The 19140-nt window shown below is 42.9% G+C and overlaps 1 protein-coding gene across 2 annotated transcripts in view; it reads left to right on the plus strand.

The window, feature by feature from the left end:
* Positions 1-19140, plus strand: part of LOC148035586 (putative hexosyltransferase MUCI70) — a 71909-nt gene that overhangs the window by 25568 nt on the left and 27201 nt on the right. For both annotated transcript variants that reach the window (XM_087677550.1, XM_087677549.1), the window contains exon 6: positions 4735-4838. In XM_087677550.1, coding sequence (XP_087533676.1) covers positions 4735-4838 — 104 coding nt within the window. The remainder of the gene's footprint in view (positions 1-4734; positions 4839-19140) is intronic.

Below are 19140 nucleotides of genomic sequence, written 5' to 3' on the forward strand. Positions count from 1 at the left end.
TATTCAAAACCTAAAATGTGGTATATGTGTGATTGTACCGTATACCCATTGTGTCGTGCTTACTCTCTCTCTCTCACTACTGCTCTCAACTCTGCATCTTCACTCAGCTCAGCTCAGGCACAGACGACTCAACAATAGGGCCCATGTACTTTGTGAGCACTTCTTTATCGAGGCTAGGCGCTTATCCCATAGATTGCTCTCCATCAAAACTATGAAGGTGATGTATGGACAACACTTCACCTTGCTCTTCCCCACCTGCTCTTCTTAATCCTCCTCTCCATATTTCATTACCTGCAGTGGACGTCGCTCAATCTCACCTTGAGACTAGAACCGCACTGGAGTCCACCCCTTCTTTGTCTAACTGTCTCTTTCTCTCTCTCTCTTCTCTCTCTGTTTACTCTTTTGTCTTGGTCATTCGCTTCCGCATTGCTTCACTTTGACATGGTATCAGAGCATTGAAAGACTGACCTAGGGGACCTATCTGAAGAGGAGATTTCAGAATGACATGAGGCTGCATTTTCAGCGTTCAAGTGCGAGGAGGAGGGTTGCACATCGAAACAAGGTTGAGGCGAGCGTGGGCGTGCAAGAAAGGAGAAGTTTTGCTGAAGTTGCTGCTGGTTTTTGCTGTTAGAGAAGGAAAACGGCTGTGTTTTGGGCCTTCAGTGCAGATTTTATCTTTTCATTGCCTCTGGCAGGTGAAGAAGAAGCTAGACAAGTGGTCAAGAGCCTTAGCAGGTTGTATTCTCACAGTCAATTAGGGCTGCTTTTTGTGTTTTGTGTAGGTATTGTAGGTGAAGATGCCTTCTGAGGCCGGGACAAAGTTTCTGGCAATCATGGACCAAAAGGTGCCCATCTTACCGGCTCTTCTAGCAGATAAAAGCTCGATGGTGAGAATTACCGCATTTGGGGAGTCATGATGCTTGCCATTTTGGAGTCCTATGATTTGGCAGAGCTTGTTATGGAGGCTATTCATCGTTCTTCACGAGACAAGTCCAGACTCTCTTCTAGTGATAAGGTGGAGTTGACAAAGGCTTAGGCACATTGGGATAAACTCAATGCTCGCAATCGCTTGTTTTTCTCTCTTACGTACTACAGCTGTTATCTCTCATATTGAGCATTTGGTGGTGGCCCGGGAGATATGGCTAGAGCTTGATCAGATGTACAATCGGATGACCGTTATGAAGCGAGTTTCTTTGGAAGTGCAGATGTGGACCATGAGTGTCAACAAGTCATTTTCTATACGGGAGCATATTAACAAGTTGAGGCAGCTCTAGATTCATGTTTAAAATGCAGGGAAGGTGATCACTTTTGAAGACATGGCAATAACTCTTCTTTCATAGATACTGCACGTGCAATGGTTTTTATTCCGCCTTGATTGCTTCAGGGCAGTCTAAGACTCTTTGGTGGGAGGAGTTAGTTCCTATGATCTTGGACCAAGAGGAGCATTTGAAACAGACCAATGCTTCTAAATTTGAGGCCTTGGTTGGTCAGTCCTCTCAGAAGAATGGGAAGGACTAAAAGAAGAAGGACAAATCTAAGAAGAAAAGAAGTCTACTTGTCACATGTGTGGCAAAACAAGTGACTGAAAGAAGGATTGCCCTGACAATGAGAAGAAGTAGAAGGAGGAAGAAGGAGAAATCTTCAAAGGATTCTGGAGCCGTGGCTGCTTCCTCATCATCTACTTTCCTCCACTTGGAGGTGGTTGAGGATTTGACTCTGACGGCTTTTGATGTTGCATTGACGGCTCCATATACTCAGGAGTGGATTGTTGACAGTGGTGCCTCATGGCACATGACTCCTTTTTCAGTAGGTGTTGCTCATTTGCGACCTTCGCATGGCTAGATTCTCATTGGTGACAATTCCTCTATTCCTATACAGGGACGGGGAGATATGCATCTTATTCTAGATGGATGAGGTTGTGCTTATACATCCGAGGTGCTTTATGTATTGGCCTTGGGGTACCATCTCCTCTCGCTGCACAAGATCTTGTGCCCTCGGTCTCTTGGTCGAATTTGATGGGGGTTCTTTTCAGATTCTTGCTCCTGGATCGAGATAGGTTCTTTCTTGAGGTTATGAGAAGAATGGAGTCTACAAGTTGCGGTCTTCTTCCACCTTGACTTCTCTTTTTCTTACCTCACAAACTTAGTCCGAGCTTTGGCATGCTCAGTTTGGCTACCTCTATTATGATTACCTTCGGACGGTGTCCGAGGGATAGCTTGCTTGAGGTTTGCTAGATACATGGTTGTCACGTTCGATGGCGTCTGATTAGTATAGTCCGATGCTAGTACGGTACTAATTGGACTAATAAATCTTGGACCTACGCCGCGATGTTACGTTTGATGAAAGAAATTATACATATAATTTTAAGTCTATGCTTAATGTTTGGACTTAAAAGTTAAAACATAAACTTAGAGATTCAAGTCAAAAGTGCAAAAGAGAGTTGAAACAAGACTCGAGAGTGTACTATGTAGCATGAATAATGAAACCAACAACTTTATTATGAGCCAAATGTGCAATCTCATACAAAAAGTGTAAAAAAAATGGATTGAGATAAAAGCCATCATCCATGGCTCAATCTGAATCAAGATACATGATTACTCTAGGTGCTCATATCACTCTCTGTATCGAAGGTGGAAGCATCCTTGTTACCGCTTGAGGAGCCATCACCCTCCTCAACAAAATCACTCTCACTAATGACATTGCCCTCGTTATCATACTCGGGCTCTCTAAGCTCTAGGTGAGAGGCAGTGATAGGTATGTCCTCTTGGGCCAAACTAGGAGTACTTCTCGAGGCACTCCCAAGCCTCGTGTAGCATGTAAGGGACCTGCAAGCATCACGGGCAGCCGATGTGGATGCCGAAATGGAAGTTCCATCGCTATCAGCTCAAGGGCGAATAACAATACGGACAGGCCTTTGCGTTGCTTCAATGGCAAGTATTTCCGACGACAATCTTCATAGATATCGTCGGGAATACCGAGGCATGGTGTGGCTTCCCCTCCTAATTTGTAAAGGTAGATGAGAAGATGATGTCAAAAGATGACGTACCAGCAAGACAGTAGGGTTGGCGGGGAGGAACACGGAGTGAACTCGGCAAACATGGAGAAGAGAAGAGAAGAGAGAAGAGAGAAGAAACTCTGATGAATGCAATGATGAAGTTTCAAATCATGGAGTGAATGTGATACAAGGGACCAAGGGTGCCGTAGCACAAGGAAGATGATGAAGACAGCCACGAACCATGAACCGTAATGTCCTCCTAAAGGGGTGTGAGGGTAGTGGAGAGGCTGGAGAGAAGAGGTGACGGATTGAATGAATCAGCTGTAAGGAATAAATGAGAGAGTGGCCTATAAATAGGCATAGTCAGTCTAGGATGGCGCCTCTTTTTGGGGCTGTAAACCCTAAACACAAAACGCAGAAACGCAAAAACGCAAACGGCGGGTGAAGTTTTTCTCAATGCCCCCTCTCAAGCCCAAAAAGGGGAACAAGAGAAGAGTGAAGTAGAGATGCAATGCTATGAAAAGGTAAAATCTGCACTTGGAAGGCCAAAAACATAGCCTTCTTCCTTCTTTAACAGCAGAAAAACAGCAGCAGCTTCAACAAATCTTCTCTTTTCTCGCACACCCATGCTCGCCTCAGCCTTGTTCTAATGTGCAGCCCACCTGCTCGCAGTTGAAAGCTGAAAACGCAGTTGTGTGTCGCGCTGAAAACTACTCTTCAGATAGGTCCACACCCTAGGTCAGTCCTTCAATGCTCTGATACCATGTCAGAGCGAAGCAATGCGGAAGCGAATGACCATGACAAAGAGTGAACGGAGAGAGAGAGAAAGAGAGAGTGAAACACAAAATCTGTAGTGAAGAATGCTGTATATGGATGCAGAATTATACATGGGTTCAAAGAGAATATTTGTGTATGTCTCCACCTTGAGGACCTCGATCTCTACCAGCCCCGAGTGCTGTCTCCGTCACCAGCAGGCTGAAATCTGTCAAATACAAGTGATAAAGTCTACTGGAAACTTGGTCTTTAAAAGGCTGAAAAGAATGCCTCAAAAAATGCCCAAAATAGGCAGGTCGGCTGCATTTAATGCAGTGGACTGCAGTTGGGACTGCAGTCGGACAGTCCGACTGCTGCCACGTGGCACTACTGACGTGGCAGGGAGCTGTCCTAACACTTATTACAACTTTTGCCTTTGATAGCCATTGACATCTCAGGGTCCTTAGCCCATCGTTGCAGTTAATTGACTTGGACATCACCTGTGTACATTTTATTAATGCCTAAGCTAAATGCTACGCAAAGCATTAAAAATACACATCCCTATGATAGATTGGCCTCCATTTTTTGTGGGGATGGTTTGCTCCTATAGAGAGCATGCATAGTGCATCATAAGCACAATAATAGAAGGGAGACCAAATAATGCTTTTTGCTGGGGCAACTACCATGAATTTTATGAATTGAGAGGTGGATTACCCAATTGAAGTATACCTTCTAAACCTTGCCTTGATGATGGTCTATATGATCTCATAGGATTGAGTTCATTGTGAAAAAAGGCTCTTATTTTCTCTATTCTTATTCTTTTGGATCATTTCGTCATATGAATTCTCTCATTGGAATAAAATGACCACATATTTTGTAGACAAACAGGTTTCTTGGTCAGTTTTCTTGCTGTCTAATTGCGATTTCAATAAGTTATAAATTGACACCATTTGCCTTACAGTTCTATTGATGTTCTTGAATTCTAGATTCCAAAGCTGTTGCTTCATCGACTTTTCCCAAATGCAAGATTTTCTTTATGGATCGATGGAAAGCTGGAGTTAATCGTAGATCCTTATCAAATATTAGAAAGGTCAGTGATTCTTCATTCTCAGACAGTTGGTGTTCAATTGTACGATTTTAGGGGCAATTGTTACTTTAAGAAACTTATGTCTTATATTCTTTGCATGAAATGAGATGTTTCATTTATGGAGGAAGTTTCTGCTTGATGGACATTGAAAGAGAGAGCATTAAGAAAACGTATGTAGGCACCCTCACTTGAGAGACAACTTGATTGTGCTATTGTTGGCAAGTGGATGCTAGCATGTTGCAGATGGCCACATGAGGTTGTGTGCAGAGAACTGTATATATGATGCATACTATTGGAACTGTTGACTCCAAAGTTCCATTCACACACGCTTTAGTATAGTATAAATGTGTTTTCACACAAGGGGAAATGTTCACACATCACTATGAATAGACCACAGCTGCCCAAGACAAACTGAATCTTTGGTCTTGCACAAAGCCAACTGACAACCTGATGATAGGTGGCAATATTAAAATTGTTTTTTAGCATTCTCGATGCTGAGGCTAGCTCATCTCAACTGATGCAGTGACATGTCTCAAGCATTTAGAAAAGAGCTTTTAAGCAGCTTCTGAGTGTAGACAGACAGCAATAAACAATCCTATCAACCTGCCCAGCATCTCTGAGACTGCATATACACCTTTATCATCTGGAATAGTGTAGCAACAACCTTCTAGTCTTCAAGGTTAAACCTTTTTAAGAGCCTCTCAATTCAAATAAACTGTAAACACACAATCCCATCATCACACAAATTGATTTGTATGGCCAATGATTTTGCAAAGGACCAAGTACCTAATGCCGCTAATAAGCTGAGGTTGGACGTTGTCCACATAAAGGGTGAAGTTTGTACACAAGGTGCTCTCAACCACACTAATATGAAATCACATCAGATAAGTACACAAAAATCTTCTCACACTAAGCTCTAGAACCTTGTTCAAGTTTCTATAATGCCTTTCTTAATCTGAATGCGTTAGCTTTTCAATGAGGCGGAGCTGAACCACCAGTTGAGTGACAAACTTGCCCATGCAATCCGCCATTCAAAAATATTCTCTCATTGTGCTTTGTGCAACATAAATATCAACCATATGTAAGTCACAAGTGCTAGTAATAGATAAGATAAAGAAATGCTCGACTACAGAATACAAACATAATTGTATGACAAATGCAAGGACTAATAGTGAAACACAGTTAGGGTTAAGGTAACATAGAGAGAATGTCGAATGAACACAAAAGATAAAATAAACTGAATAATGAGTAAATACAATGCTCAATGCCTCAAACACAATGCATGGTGAATATTGAACCTCAAAATTCCATGTCTCAGAGACTGAGTTATAGAGTATGAGCTGAAAAGTGTGTCGTACTCTGACGGATCTTGAAATGCAGCAGGCAGCTATCGTAGATGTCTGGCAACAACAGCAAATGCAGCAGTAGGAGCTGGATCAGTGATAGACGGGCAGCAATCAGTGGAGTTCTATCAGGAAAAGTGCAGGCAATAGCTGCAGCACCAAAATGCAGTAGTCAATGATGATCTGGTAGCTCTACGGCAGGTGTGAACAGCAAAACACAGGCTGGAATGGTGACATCAGTAGCTGTGCAAATCCAAATACAGGCTGGAAAGGCAGGTACAGCGATAGATGCAGTCAACCAAGTGATGGCACCAGGCTGGAATCAATCACTAGCAGGTTTAAGAGGCTGGGCAGCAAGTGCCAGGTGTAGATCAGCAAAAAGCAACAGCTCAAATTGCGATATTCTCCATGAATAGGGTGTGGATAGAACATGCACGTGCTTGCAATATGCAAAATAGGATTTAAGGCTAAGTGGTGGGCAACTTGCCTATTCATAGATGGATGGGCCCTCCCAAATTAGGGTTTGGCTTATGGACACACACTCTCTCTAGGAGTACATTTCTTTTTAATGAAACTTTTGGTAATTTATTAAATTAAGCATGTTTTGGAGCTGTTTAAAATGGCTAATCAACATATAATACATTTTTAGTTCAACACCCCCCTCTCAGATACAAAAATGGAACTAGAGAGGGACTATACTAGCCTAAGTCCATATATTTTTTGGCTTTCCTAGGGCCTCCCACCCTAAAGTAGTGAGGGTATCGGACAAAGGGTGCAAGTTAGTTGCCCATGGCCTACCAAGAGTATAGAGGTGATGGTTATCTTGCTAAGGGAGCCCAAGGGATCATTCCAAAGAGGCCAAGGTATTAGACAAAGGGTGCTCGTTGGCTCCCCAATAGCCTACCAGGATCTACAAAGGTGGATGGAACCATAGTCGACCTTTTTTGAAAAGGGCTTTTAACTTTTGATTTGATTTAGCATTAAGTGTGGGTTTTCAATCAATGTTCATCCTATTGAGTAAATTGTGTCCCTAGGGGAGAATAAAATAGATGGTCAAATCCAACACAACATAAAACGAACAAGCTATCCTAACCACTAGTGGGTATTAGTGATGAAGGAAAAAGTTGTGAAGAAGCTATGGGGTGTATGTGGAGAGGTGAAAAAGAAAGGTGGAAGCAAGCAAAGGAAGACAGTCTTAGAAGATTGCCATGTGAGCCACCGTGAAAACGGTGGATCTAGAGTTGACCACTCTTTGATTGAAAAGGGAAAAATGCGCATAAATGCTCGTTTATAAGAATAGAATGTTAGTGCATTGGATTAATGCAAATCATCATGCTTATGCAAAATGTGATGCAATGGTGCCACTTGGGCAATGTTCTTGCACGGAAATTGTTCCCTTGCAGATAATGATGCAAATATGTAAAATAACTATCTATTTATGAAGCACTAATGAACCAAAATCGTGTTACCCTCAAGAGAAGAAAGCTGTCAGCTCTTAAAGTGGAAGGGAAAGCCAGAGGGAATCACCCTCTCTGTGTCAATTTGAAGTAGTAGGAGAGGGTGTACCACACCAATCTTGGGTGGAAAATATTAAAGAATTGGATGGTTGACTGGCTCGGTTAAAATATCCCTAAAATTGTTTGATATGTTGTGAATGGTGTCTAGCTCAACTTGCTCTTTAATGAAGTGGTAGTGTATATCAATGTGTTGCGTTCATGGATTGAGGATGGGTTTGCCCACTAGTGCAATAACACTTTGGTTGTTGCAGTAGAGGATAGTTGATGAAACACATGAAAAGTGAAGTGCTGCCAGCAAGCTTATAAGGTAAATAGCTACTGTGGTGCTGTCAAAGAGGGCGCAATACTTTGCCTTAGATGTGGAAGTAGGTATCATCTCCTACTTATTACTTGCCCAAGAAATGGGAGCCATGCCCAAAGAGAAGATGTAGTTGCCGTGAGCATGTTGGGTGTTAGGATTTTCAGTCCAATTTGAATCGGTGTATCCTTGCAAAAGCAAACCATGACTATAAGTTAGTCCATAGGAATAAGTTCTTCCTGAGTTGGAGACAGAAGTTGTGCGCCATTACTTTCATGGTTCCATCTACTCGGATTTTTGCTCTTCTACCAACATGGAGGCTTCCCCTCTCATGGTGGATTGCACAATATCTCTCTTGATGCTATCATGGTGGTGTATTCTATTCTTGCTCTTCTAGTAGGGATGCTTTATCATCTTCATCCACATGGTTCTTGGCACCACATGAAGACTGACATCCTTATGCTCCTCTTCCTTTTTCGGCATCAATATCTAGGTTCAGAGGGGGTTCTTACCCTTCTTGGTATTCTATAGGTTTTGACACTTGTCTTCAACATCAACCTTTCCCTCCCGTGTTGTACCTTCCCCTATGCATTACATGATTTCATCATCTTTGTACTCGGGCCCTTGGGCATGTGAATAATTTTTCCACAAGGGACACTATCCTAGTGGCACTTTTGTTGCATGAGCATTCTTCAACATGTAGCATACTATGCATTCCATTGTAGAGAGCACCACTGGATGGATTCTAAGCTTTTTCCACATGCGGATTACACCACCATCCTTCTTCACATGCTCCTTCATCACCTTCTCCCTTGTCATTGACATCCTCAAGAGGATGGGTAAGCTTGTACTATTTTGTGATGTGTTGGATGTACCATCCCTACTCCTGTCTTTTGGGTCATTGTTACTTAATTGGCCGCTACCCATAAGATTAACTTTTCACAAAAAAAAAGGCTTAATGTTATTCCATCCGCCTTTGTAGGGCTTAGTAGGCCATTGGGCAATTGATGTGCACCCTTTGTTTAATGCCTTGTCCTCTAGGGTGACTACTTGGACTCCCTTCGTAAGATAACCGTTGTCTTTGTAGTCTTGGTTGGCCATTGGGTAGCTGATGTGCACCCTTTGTTTGATGCCTTGGTTGCTTTGGGGTGGGACACCTTGAGGTAAACATTGCATGCCTTTCCTTCTTAGGTTAGTTTTTGGCTTGAGAGGAGGTGTTGAGCTAAAACATGCTTTATAGCTTATTAGCATCTTTAAACAGCCCCAAAACATCCTTAATTAATGAAAAGCACAAATATAGTGTGCAGTTTGAGAGAGCTTCAGTGGTCCCCCAAAACCCTAATTTTTGGGGCACCCTTCAACATCTATAAATAGATAGGGTGCCCACCATTTAGCCTCATCTTTTTGTGTAGGTTTCTCACTCTATTGTGTAGATTTCAGCCATCAGCCACCTACTGTCTACTGTCCAGCCATCACCGAATGTAGCCCATAACTATCTAGCCCTAGGAGGCCTATTTTCAGTATTGCCTTGCTACTTGGAGGTCTCCATTTGCTGTGTCATTATAGCACTTGATTAGCCTACGTTTTTTAGCATCTGGTTCTAGGCGATAGGTTGCTGCCATCTCTCCCACCAGGCAATTGCTGTAGTACGTGCGTTTTTGCTGTCCAACAAGTTGTGTACATCAGCAAACACCTCTCTTGTTGTTGCTTGATAGTTGTATGCCTTGGGTGATCTGTTTTCAGCCTTTCTCTTGTGGTACTTTGCTGCGTTTACGAGATTTCAGCCTTCGACTGCTGTGTTTTGGTGACCAGCGTGCTGCCCTTCATTATTCAGCATTCTCATCTCCAACTGGTGGTTTCAGTACTTGGGATCCATCTCCGGTGGATGTCACTCTCTGACACTTCATTGCTCTACCCTTGGGCATTTTGTACACTCTTACATTCATTCATAACATTCGTTCACTTCATAGTTTCTTCTCTCTGTCTTTGTCTCTCTATTTGAGTTTTGAATTTTGTGTTTGCATTTTGCGTTTTGTGTTTTGCGTTTAGGGTTGAGTTTTGCTCGTCATTGTCTGAGTCTTTGTGTTTTAGGCTTGGTTGTACATGTTGTGTTTCCTCAATACAAACCCTAGCACATCTTCATATACTAAAGACCAAGTCGGCTTATGAGACATATCCATGTCCAAAGGAATATCCTCATGATATCATGAAAGTGAAAAGTGAAAATGAAAATCCTATCTAAATGTGCAATAAGTGTAGACATCATCATTTGGGCAAGCCCTCAATGGATACAAGTGTGCCCATCTAGGACATGAGGCTATATGCATGTGAGATACAATGATGTCATGTAGATCTAACACCATCCAGTGAGTATAGGGGGATGTAAAATGCAGTAGCTAGGTGGGGGCTCTTGAAACAAGTTGCTCTTGAGTAGCTCGAAGGGGCAAGTGTTGGCTCGGTGGGCTAGGTATGACTCATGTTGCTGTCAAATCTGGATGACCTCTTGTTGGTGGGAGTATGGCCTCTTCTTGCTAAATGCACTAGGTCATCGTTTGGCCCTAATCTCTTGTGATCTTTGTAGCGATAGCCCTCTCAGTCTCCTTGTCCCTGGATTTGTATGTCCCCTAACCAATGCGGCTCCTTGATAGAATTTTGTCAAGATTGTCTGTCGTGCTCTATCCCTTGCACCTTTTGCCAAGAGGGATGCTCTGACTCTTTGGATCTCCAATGTGTATCGCTCTAAATATCTCTAATTTGATATGCTCATCACCGTCTGTATAGTCTACTGCTCTTAAAACAGTGTATGATACTTCTCTCGTATCTGGGCATAGACACTACACTGTGTGGCCTGCCTGTCTCTATCTCCAGCTGGTGTGATGATGATTTGAGCTGGCCTATGGCAACTTGCACGGCTTGTGACATGTAGCTACTAGCAATCCATGTACAATGGTCTAATAATGAACCCATCCTCAATGAGGCTTATGAAAAAGTCTTTGTAGTGTGGGGCTTGGGGTGCCACCCATGTGCTGTGTGTGTCTCTGACACAAGTCTTGCCTGATGATCATGTTCCTCTCTGTCTGCGAGAGTTGGACAAAGGGTGAGTCAGGGTCATACTAGAAGGGAGGGAGGCTCATCATGTCAATGCCATACCTAGCCAACAATTGCTACCTCGAAGTACCACGAGCTCTCACATTCCTCATGGGCCATCTGCCTAGAGGCCTCCAATGCCCTCCATGGTAACTTGTTAGATGTCATGTCCTGTACTTGTATAAAAGTGATGATTTGGAAAAGGGCCTCTCTCTCCATTGGTGTCGCATCAAACTCTGCTCTAAGTATCTCGTGGGGCACTAAGGATTTGTTGCATATCATGTGTGACATCAAAGTAATTTGAGGTCGCTCTATCTGTGTCCAAACTGACGTGGCTAGTTGAGGGGTCCAAATAGCTGCTGAATACATGAGAGCAGGAGTGACCATGGTGTCAAATAGGCACTGCTTAGTACGTCTCTTGCAAATTTGTTTGGTGGCAATGTCTCGCTAGAAGTGCCAATGATGTACATCCCTTGGTGAGATAATCTCGTGCCGCCTATGCCATGGAAAGCGACCTGATGTGGCAGTAAAAGCGACTCCCGAATAAACATTTGAGCTCACCACCTAAATTGGCTGCCCATCCAGAGTGAAGGATGATCCCTTGCGGACCTGGGCTGATGTGTGGAAGATGAGGATCTTGATTTTCTCAAGGTTCATTGACAATCCTCTATTTAGGCAAAAGCAGTGGAGGGCTTTGAGGTATTTCTGGAGTCCCTCCTCTGTCTCTGAAATCAAAACAATATCGTCAACATACAACATAATGGGATATGAATTACTGCCAAGTCGAAGCCGACTCCTCCCACTTTGGTGATGTAGTCTGTGTTCTCATCGATTTATAGCCCAAATAAGGTGGGTGATAATGGGCAGCCCTGCTTCACTCTGATGGTGCTAGAAACTTCTCCAGTTATTCCTCCAGGGCATCTGGTTCATCTCAGTACCCGTTCACACAGTGCATATGTTCCCCATATCATGTTGAATGGCACCCCCAGAGTCAACAGATGCTGCAGTAATTTGTCCCTCAGCATCGTATCAAAAGCTTTGTGGAAGTCCACAAAGCAGCAGTATAGTCTCATCCGAATCCTCATGTATCATGCCTTTGCATTCTGGGACATGATGGAGACTCTCCCTCGTAACTTCTGTCGAAAGAGCACAGCCACCCAACCTGATCCACGTGTCGTGCTCTGCTGTCTAGTGTCCTCCGGATATGCTGACTCCCAAGTGTATCCCCTAATCTCAGGGAGTCCTGTCTCTTGGCTCTGGTGCGTCTCAGTAAGTAGAATCATGTGACTTGTCTGTCATAACCTCCTCTAGTCTCCCTGGATGTGACGGTAGTGAGCCATTACAATTCCATATTGCCATGCTAATGTTTGTCTTATAGGTGAGAGAGAGAATGCAGAATGAAGGTCGGAACCCTGCTGATTAGGGTTTTCTGTGTCCTCAGCTTGATATAGAGGCCCAGGTCACACAGACAACCCATTGTCAAGTTCAGCTGTGTTCAAATTGTTGCAATCTGTCTTCAGCCAAGGTCACACAGACAAGCTCTCGCCAGTAGAGCTGCCCTTTAAAAAGGCGCAACCTGTCTTTCAGCCTCCATTCTATCAGGTGCAGGTCTCAGGAACTCTTCCATGTTTACCAGGACAGGCACAGACCCTCTCAGTTAAATGCAGGATTCAGACTTGAAAACCAGGGGGTGCATTCTAGGGCAGAGCTGAAATACGACCTGCAGAACTTGACAACCTTGCAGACCTTACAATGATTTGCAGGAAGTAGACCAGCGGTTCTGATCAGCAGGACAAGTCAAACAGTGACTAACACCATCAGCACTGACAACACAGTGTATCAGGAGACTGACAGAGATAGAGAAACAGAAAGAGGAAGGGGGAACAGCTAACATGGCTGGCCCTGATACTGTGTTTGTGGACCGACCGGAGGTTGCAGTGGCTCTGGATTGCATGGCTAACGATGCAGAGGAAATGGTTCCATGCACAGAAGAGACGGTACCTTGCTGGGATAATCAGCCGGTAGGCCACCATCTTTGAGGACTCCCAAGAGTTGGATTGGGAGCGCTTGCTTGAATTTGCAGACACTTTCTTGGGTGATTATATTCACCAGAATTTTTCTAGTGCCGCGGACATAGTTAAGGAAGATGTTGTGGATGCTAATGTGGATACTAAGGCTGTGTTGCAATCACTTTTTGGGCTTTATGAAAAGGGTGTCATACTGTTTTTCAAGAGCAAAATTCCAATGCTTGCCTAGATTTGTCAATGGCTGGCCTCTTTGATGCAAGCTGACTGTGTGGATGGATTTTCATGGGCCCTAGGGGTTTTTTTGAGGTGCTCTTGCATTCTTCTCATACGTGGATGTTTTATTGGCTAAGCTACCTTTGTTTTTCAGCTGCCGATTGGTGCACGTTGTACCCTGGCAGCCCCTAGCAGATTTCCAATGTCTACTTCAACATGAATGTCCCATCTAGGTGGGGGTTGAAGCTTGCCCAGTGGTACATTGGCCTTTGTTAAGGGATGCCACGGCTGCTATTACCAGAGTCTTGGTGCCACCAAGCTTGCGTGTTGCTAATTAGAATAGATTATGTATGCTGTGGGATACTGGCCATAAGAGGCCTAACTAGCTGTACATGGGGCACCTTTGCAAGCCACTGCTTTTCTTGTGGGTAGTTGGGTCGCTTTATATCAGAGTGTTCGGACAAAGTAGATATAGATGTTGCCCTTGCGGGGGATGCGCACATGTTAGCGGAGGAGCTGAATGATAGTACCCCTCTACAGAGGACCATGGATAAGGGTACTTATGCATTCAATGGTGATTGGTCTGCATCTACGTGGATAGAGTTGTGTTCAAAAAAGGCCAAAAGCCTTGAGGCCCACCAGTCACAAGCCCAACAATGCAATCCCCTAGACTTCTTGTGCACTTATGCGGGAAGGAAGGCTGCATTCCCTTTTGATAATGCTCCCTTTGATATTTTTGGTGGTAATTTCCTAATTAAGCACCTAATTACAGCAATCAGCAAATAAACATAAATTGAAATGCACAATTTACCTTAATAATCTCGAACATTGGACATCTTGTTGACCCCAAAACTGGCACTCCTTTTGGTATTTCTTTATCTTGATTGCTAATGGAATGAATACAAGCTAAGATTCACAATCTCCTTTGCTGTTCCAAAAAAGCCTCTTTGCTGTAGCAACAATCATCAATCAATTCGGGCCAATTGCCCCCTGATTTCTCGCCTAGGACTTGCACAAATGGAACCACCAACTGGTCAAATGCTGCCCCAAATTACAATGAATGGGTTGGCATTTGAATTCCTTGACAATTAAAAAAAATTCAGGTATTGAATTCAGTGTACGATGTCTTCACCAATTGGTTTGGGTCCTGAGGTGGTTGTCAAATCCTAATTTTTGTAGAAATTTAGGGTTTACAATAGAGATCTCTCTGCTGTCCACCAAATTTGGTTGAGATCTACTGAAAATGACCGAGAAATGCTGACATCTCTTGAGAATGGTTTGGTGAAGGTGAGAGAAAGCCAAGATGAGAGAGAAATCTAATTTTTTTCTCGAGAAAACCATATAGGATTATTTAATTCTGAAAATTAATTAAATGGGTCTTAGTCATTCAGCTAGTTTACAACTTGTGTGTGTGAGAGAGAGAGAGAGAGAGAGAGAGAGAGAGAGAGAGAGAGAGAGAGAGAGAGAGAGAGAGTTACTGGTTCATTTTTTGATCAGAGAACAACAATTTACTGCAGAAGACACGCCATCAGGGGGCCTCACCAAGCAGGAGATAGCAAGGAGTCACCTTTCAAGGGGTGGTAACAACATCGTTGATGAGGTGACGACATTTTGGAGGTGCCTGGCAATAGGTGACTGCATTGAACATTAATTTCAGCCCTTTTGACGGTGCCCAAAATTAAATGTGCCCATCCATAATTAAATTGATTGGGCCATTTGCAACCTTGAGTGGTTTCCAACCTTGGTTGACCCTTAGACTGGCATTAATTAATTAATTAATACTGGTCCCTAGTGTCGCCACACTGACATTTATTGGCCAAATAATTGTCCTAGGGGCAAAATTGACACCAATTGACCCCTAAAGCCTAGCTCCTATAACTTATCACAACTTTTTCCTTTGACACCCACTGCATCCTCGGAGTCCTTGGCCTGTTAATATGGAGTATCTACCATGTGTATCACATGTGCTTAAACAACTTTGCACATTTGATTAATAATTTGATCAAATGTTATGAGCAAGATTAAAACATCTCAAAATTTCATATCCTTGTGATAGTTGCATTTTGGATTGTCAGGGGTTTCCCATTTTTTAATGTTGGAAGCAAAGTAGTGTACTACTCGGGTGTCCTTATGGTAGTGCACGAGAAACTTTAGCCGGTTCTTATAAAGAATGATGTGCATGGCCACTTTATAGTAGGGGAAATTGTTTTGAAGAAGAGGTTTTATGGCTTTAAACGCACAATGCCTTGTTGCATTGTCAGGCCTTGTGGAATCAACCTCATGATTCTTTGTCTCTAGGTAGAGCGAGCTCACTCATCGGCAACTTTAACATTTCGTTGATCCTTCCCAATCTACTTTAGAGCATTCTCTCATGGATATGCTAGAAACCCAGGCTTGGAATGCCCTTGCAATTGGATGTTTAGAAGTAGGATATTTGGTCATGGCTTTCTCCATCAACTTCGAGGTTTACATTTCACTTGATCGTTTCAATCACGTGGTCTCGATTGGACCGTATTTATGCTATGCATGAGGATTCCTTCTTACTAAATATTTTGCAAGTGCAAGTGTTGTAGAGCTATGCCTTATCAGATCATTTCCCTTTGTAGCTTGATATGATGAGACAGCCGGTGGATGCTTTCGTGGGTCTTTTGGGTAGACTGCATGTGTGCTTCAACCCATCCTTTCTAAGTCATGCTATTTTTAAACAATATATGAGCCAGCTCTTGGGAAGGTTTTTGTGTGGTTTTTCATTGGAAGGCTTGGCCTCATCGTATTTATGCTATGCATGAGGATTCCTTCTTACCAAAAGTTTTGCAAATGCAAGTGTTGCAGAGCTATGCCTTATTAGATCATTTTCTTATGTAGCTTGATATGATGAGAGATCCGGAGGATGCTTTCGTGGGTCTTTTGGGCAGATTGTCCCTATGCTTCAACTCATCCTTTCTAAGTCATGCTATTTGTAAACAATGTATGAGCCACCTCTTGGGAAGGTTTCTGTGTGATTTTCCATTGGAAGGCTTGGCCTCCTTTGATAGACTACTTAATGTTCAGATGGTGGCAAGACACTATGGGATTGATCATGTCTTGCTTACAAGGTAGCATTTGCATGCTGCACAGAATATTTTGGACTTGGTTTGTCTATTATTGCTTGATTCTCCCCATGATGCATTCTTGGTTTCGTTATTGGCAAAACTGGCCGAACTTATACAAAGCTTTCAGCTGCAGTCTTATTAGCAGGCTAAGGCTTCGAGATTTGATTGATGGCCTTTGGGATATTTCTTCTCAGTTTCATAAAATTTTTTGAGCTTTGCATCCATCTCCTACATGAGAGAATATGGTGAGATTATAGAATGTAGAGGGTCACATGGTTATGGTCCCCAATCCATTGTATGTATGTGTCGGGACTATTTTGCAAATCTTTTGGGTTCTTAGCACACATGCTTCCCTCGGGTTACCTGTGCCCAAGCAGTCTTTTGTGCGTTGGTCAAAGATTAGGTTCCACATGATATGCAAGCTACTTTGGATGTTGATATTTGTGAGGATGAAGTTATGGATGTCTTATTGTAGTTGCCCTGCAATAAAAGCCTTGGCTAGGATGGTATTAACAAGGAATTCTTTGAAAGTCATGCATCCCTTTTGGCCAAATCGCTCATGGAAATGTGTTAGTAGGTTTGGGATTCATGCAACATGCCTTCATCATGGAAAGAAGGGGTCATTAAGTTGATTCTTAAAGTTTCCTTCGGAACTTGAGCATTGGAGATTGATATCATTAATGGGCACCATGCATAAGATCTTTGCAAAGGTATTGGCAAATCATCTTCATGAGCAATTACTTGGCTTGGTACATCCACATCAGTACGGCTTCATTAAGGGTAGAAACATTCTGAATAGTATTCTCAATGCCCAAATGGCCATTGATTATGCGCAACATACACAACATACACAAGAAAATGTGGTCTTAGTGCAATTGGACTTGGAAAAGGCCTTTGATTTTCTAGAATGGTATTTTCTTGTGGATCTTATGCAAGCTATGGGTTTTAGGCTGCATATACCATCTGTGTGGGGGCTACATCTCATGTTATGATGAATGGTGGCATCACTGAGCCCTTTTCCCTTGCACGCTTGGTTTGTCAGGACTGTCCATTAAGCCCTCTTCTTTTTGCACTTGCTACACATCCCATTCTCTCTATGTTGTCGCATCTTGCTAATATGGGTCAATTGGCTTCTTTATCTCTTTCTTCACCTCAGCATTGTATTGGTTAGGCACTGGCTGATGATACCTTGATGGTATTGAAAGTGGATGCGACTAATATTTGCAAAGCTTTGGATGTTTGAGATCTCTTTGGATATGCATTAGGTCTACATAATAATGCTGGCAAATCATCCCTTATTGCTTCCATGGGCTCAAATTTATTAGATTTGGGATGGCAGGGTATGCTTGTTTCGCAGGGAGATATTGTGAGACATCTTGGTTATCTCTTGTGTGTCAATGTGCAACCTAAAGACTTGCTCAAATGGATCTCGCACATATTAAAGTCAAATTTGTTTATTGGAAATCTCAAGCTTGGCCCTTTCATGTATGCGTTAAAGTGGCATAGACCATGATGCTTCCCATGCTCACTTATGTTTTGCTATTGTTGCCCTGGACTAATGTGACTTTGAGGGATATCGCCCGGCACCTCCACTTCATGGTATGGAAGAAAGACTCAGTGCATGTTGGTATATCATGGATATCTTGGAATCATGTTTGTACATTGAAATCCATGGGAGGTGGGGCTGTTTTGGATGTGCATACCCATATGATAGCCCTCCGCTTGTCGCTTTTGCAGTCCATGTGTATTGGTCAACAACCTTGGATAGTTATTGCCCATTATTTTCTTGAAGATTGTGGCCTTTGGCATGGTAATATGAAGATTCATGGTTCTTGGTGGCGTGTCCTTAATGCTGACGTTTAGTTCTCTACATCTGCTTCAATACTTCTCACTCACTTGGTATGTTCATGGAAACTGATGCTTTGTAAGGTGCAATGGCACCAGCCGAGGATAGATTGGCTACCAATTCTTTTCAAATGGAAATTCTTGCAGTTTCTCATTTACTCTTAGGGGAGGACAAATCAGAGGACATACCTAAGTTTAATCATATGGCTTGCTTGGGATTGATAATGTAGATAATGCTGAAAAATGAGTTTGGAAGGTTGCCAATCGGCAAAACTTGCCCATACAAGTGGAAAAGACGTTTTTGAGGTTGGGGAAGAGAATGGAAGGGTCATTCTAGTCTTGTGCAAGCTAAGAGAGATAGAGAGAAGGCTGCCATAGCTGCTACAACAGTTGGCAGGCCATTTCTAGCCAAAGAGAGACCCTCCTGAAGTTGGTGACATGCCTTGAAGAGACTGCAACAATAGATGACAGTAGTTTGAGGGTTGTTTCAGCCAAACAAACATCATATTGGGTGGTTCTGTCAATGGGTGCATTCTGTGCATGTACGAAATGTTCTGTACGGTACCGTTCCATACAATATTATATAGGATCTATGCGGTTGAATAGTTCGAAAAATATGATTGTTGGTTGCGTGCAGAATTTGACCGTTGACGCTTTTTACCTGTGTTTTGGGGACTGTTTGAAGTTTGAACTTCACTTTTTCTTTCACCCTCCTCCCTTCTTCATGAATCATACTCCCTTTTCTCTTCTTCCCCACCTCAGCCCTTGTAAAAGGGCAGCCCTCTTCCCCTTATCTCACTACACAAATAGGTTTTCTAATCTTCTTCTTCAAGCCTCCATCTTCTTCAATCACCTCTCTCTCTCTCTCTCTCTCTCTCTCTCT

The sequence above is a fragment of the Lygodium microphyllum genome, chromosome 5, assembly GCF_053477565.2.
Source record: "Lygodium microphyllum isolate KBCC chromosome 5, Lygodium_microphyllum_v1.1.10, whole genome shotgun sequence".
Classification (NCBI taxonomy): Eukaryota; Viridiplantae; Streptophyta; class Polypodiopsida; order Schizaeales; family Lygodiaceae; genus Lygodium; species Lygodium microphyllum.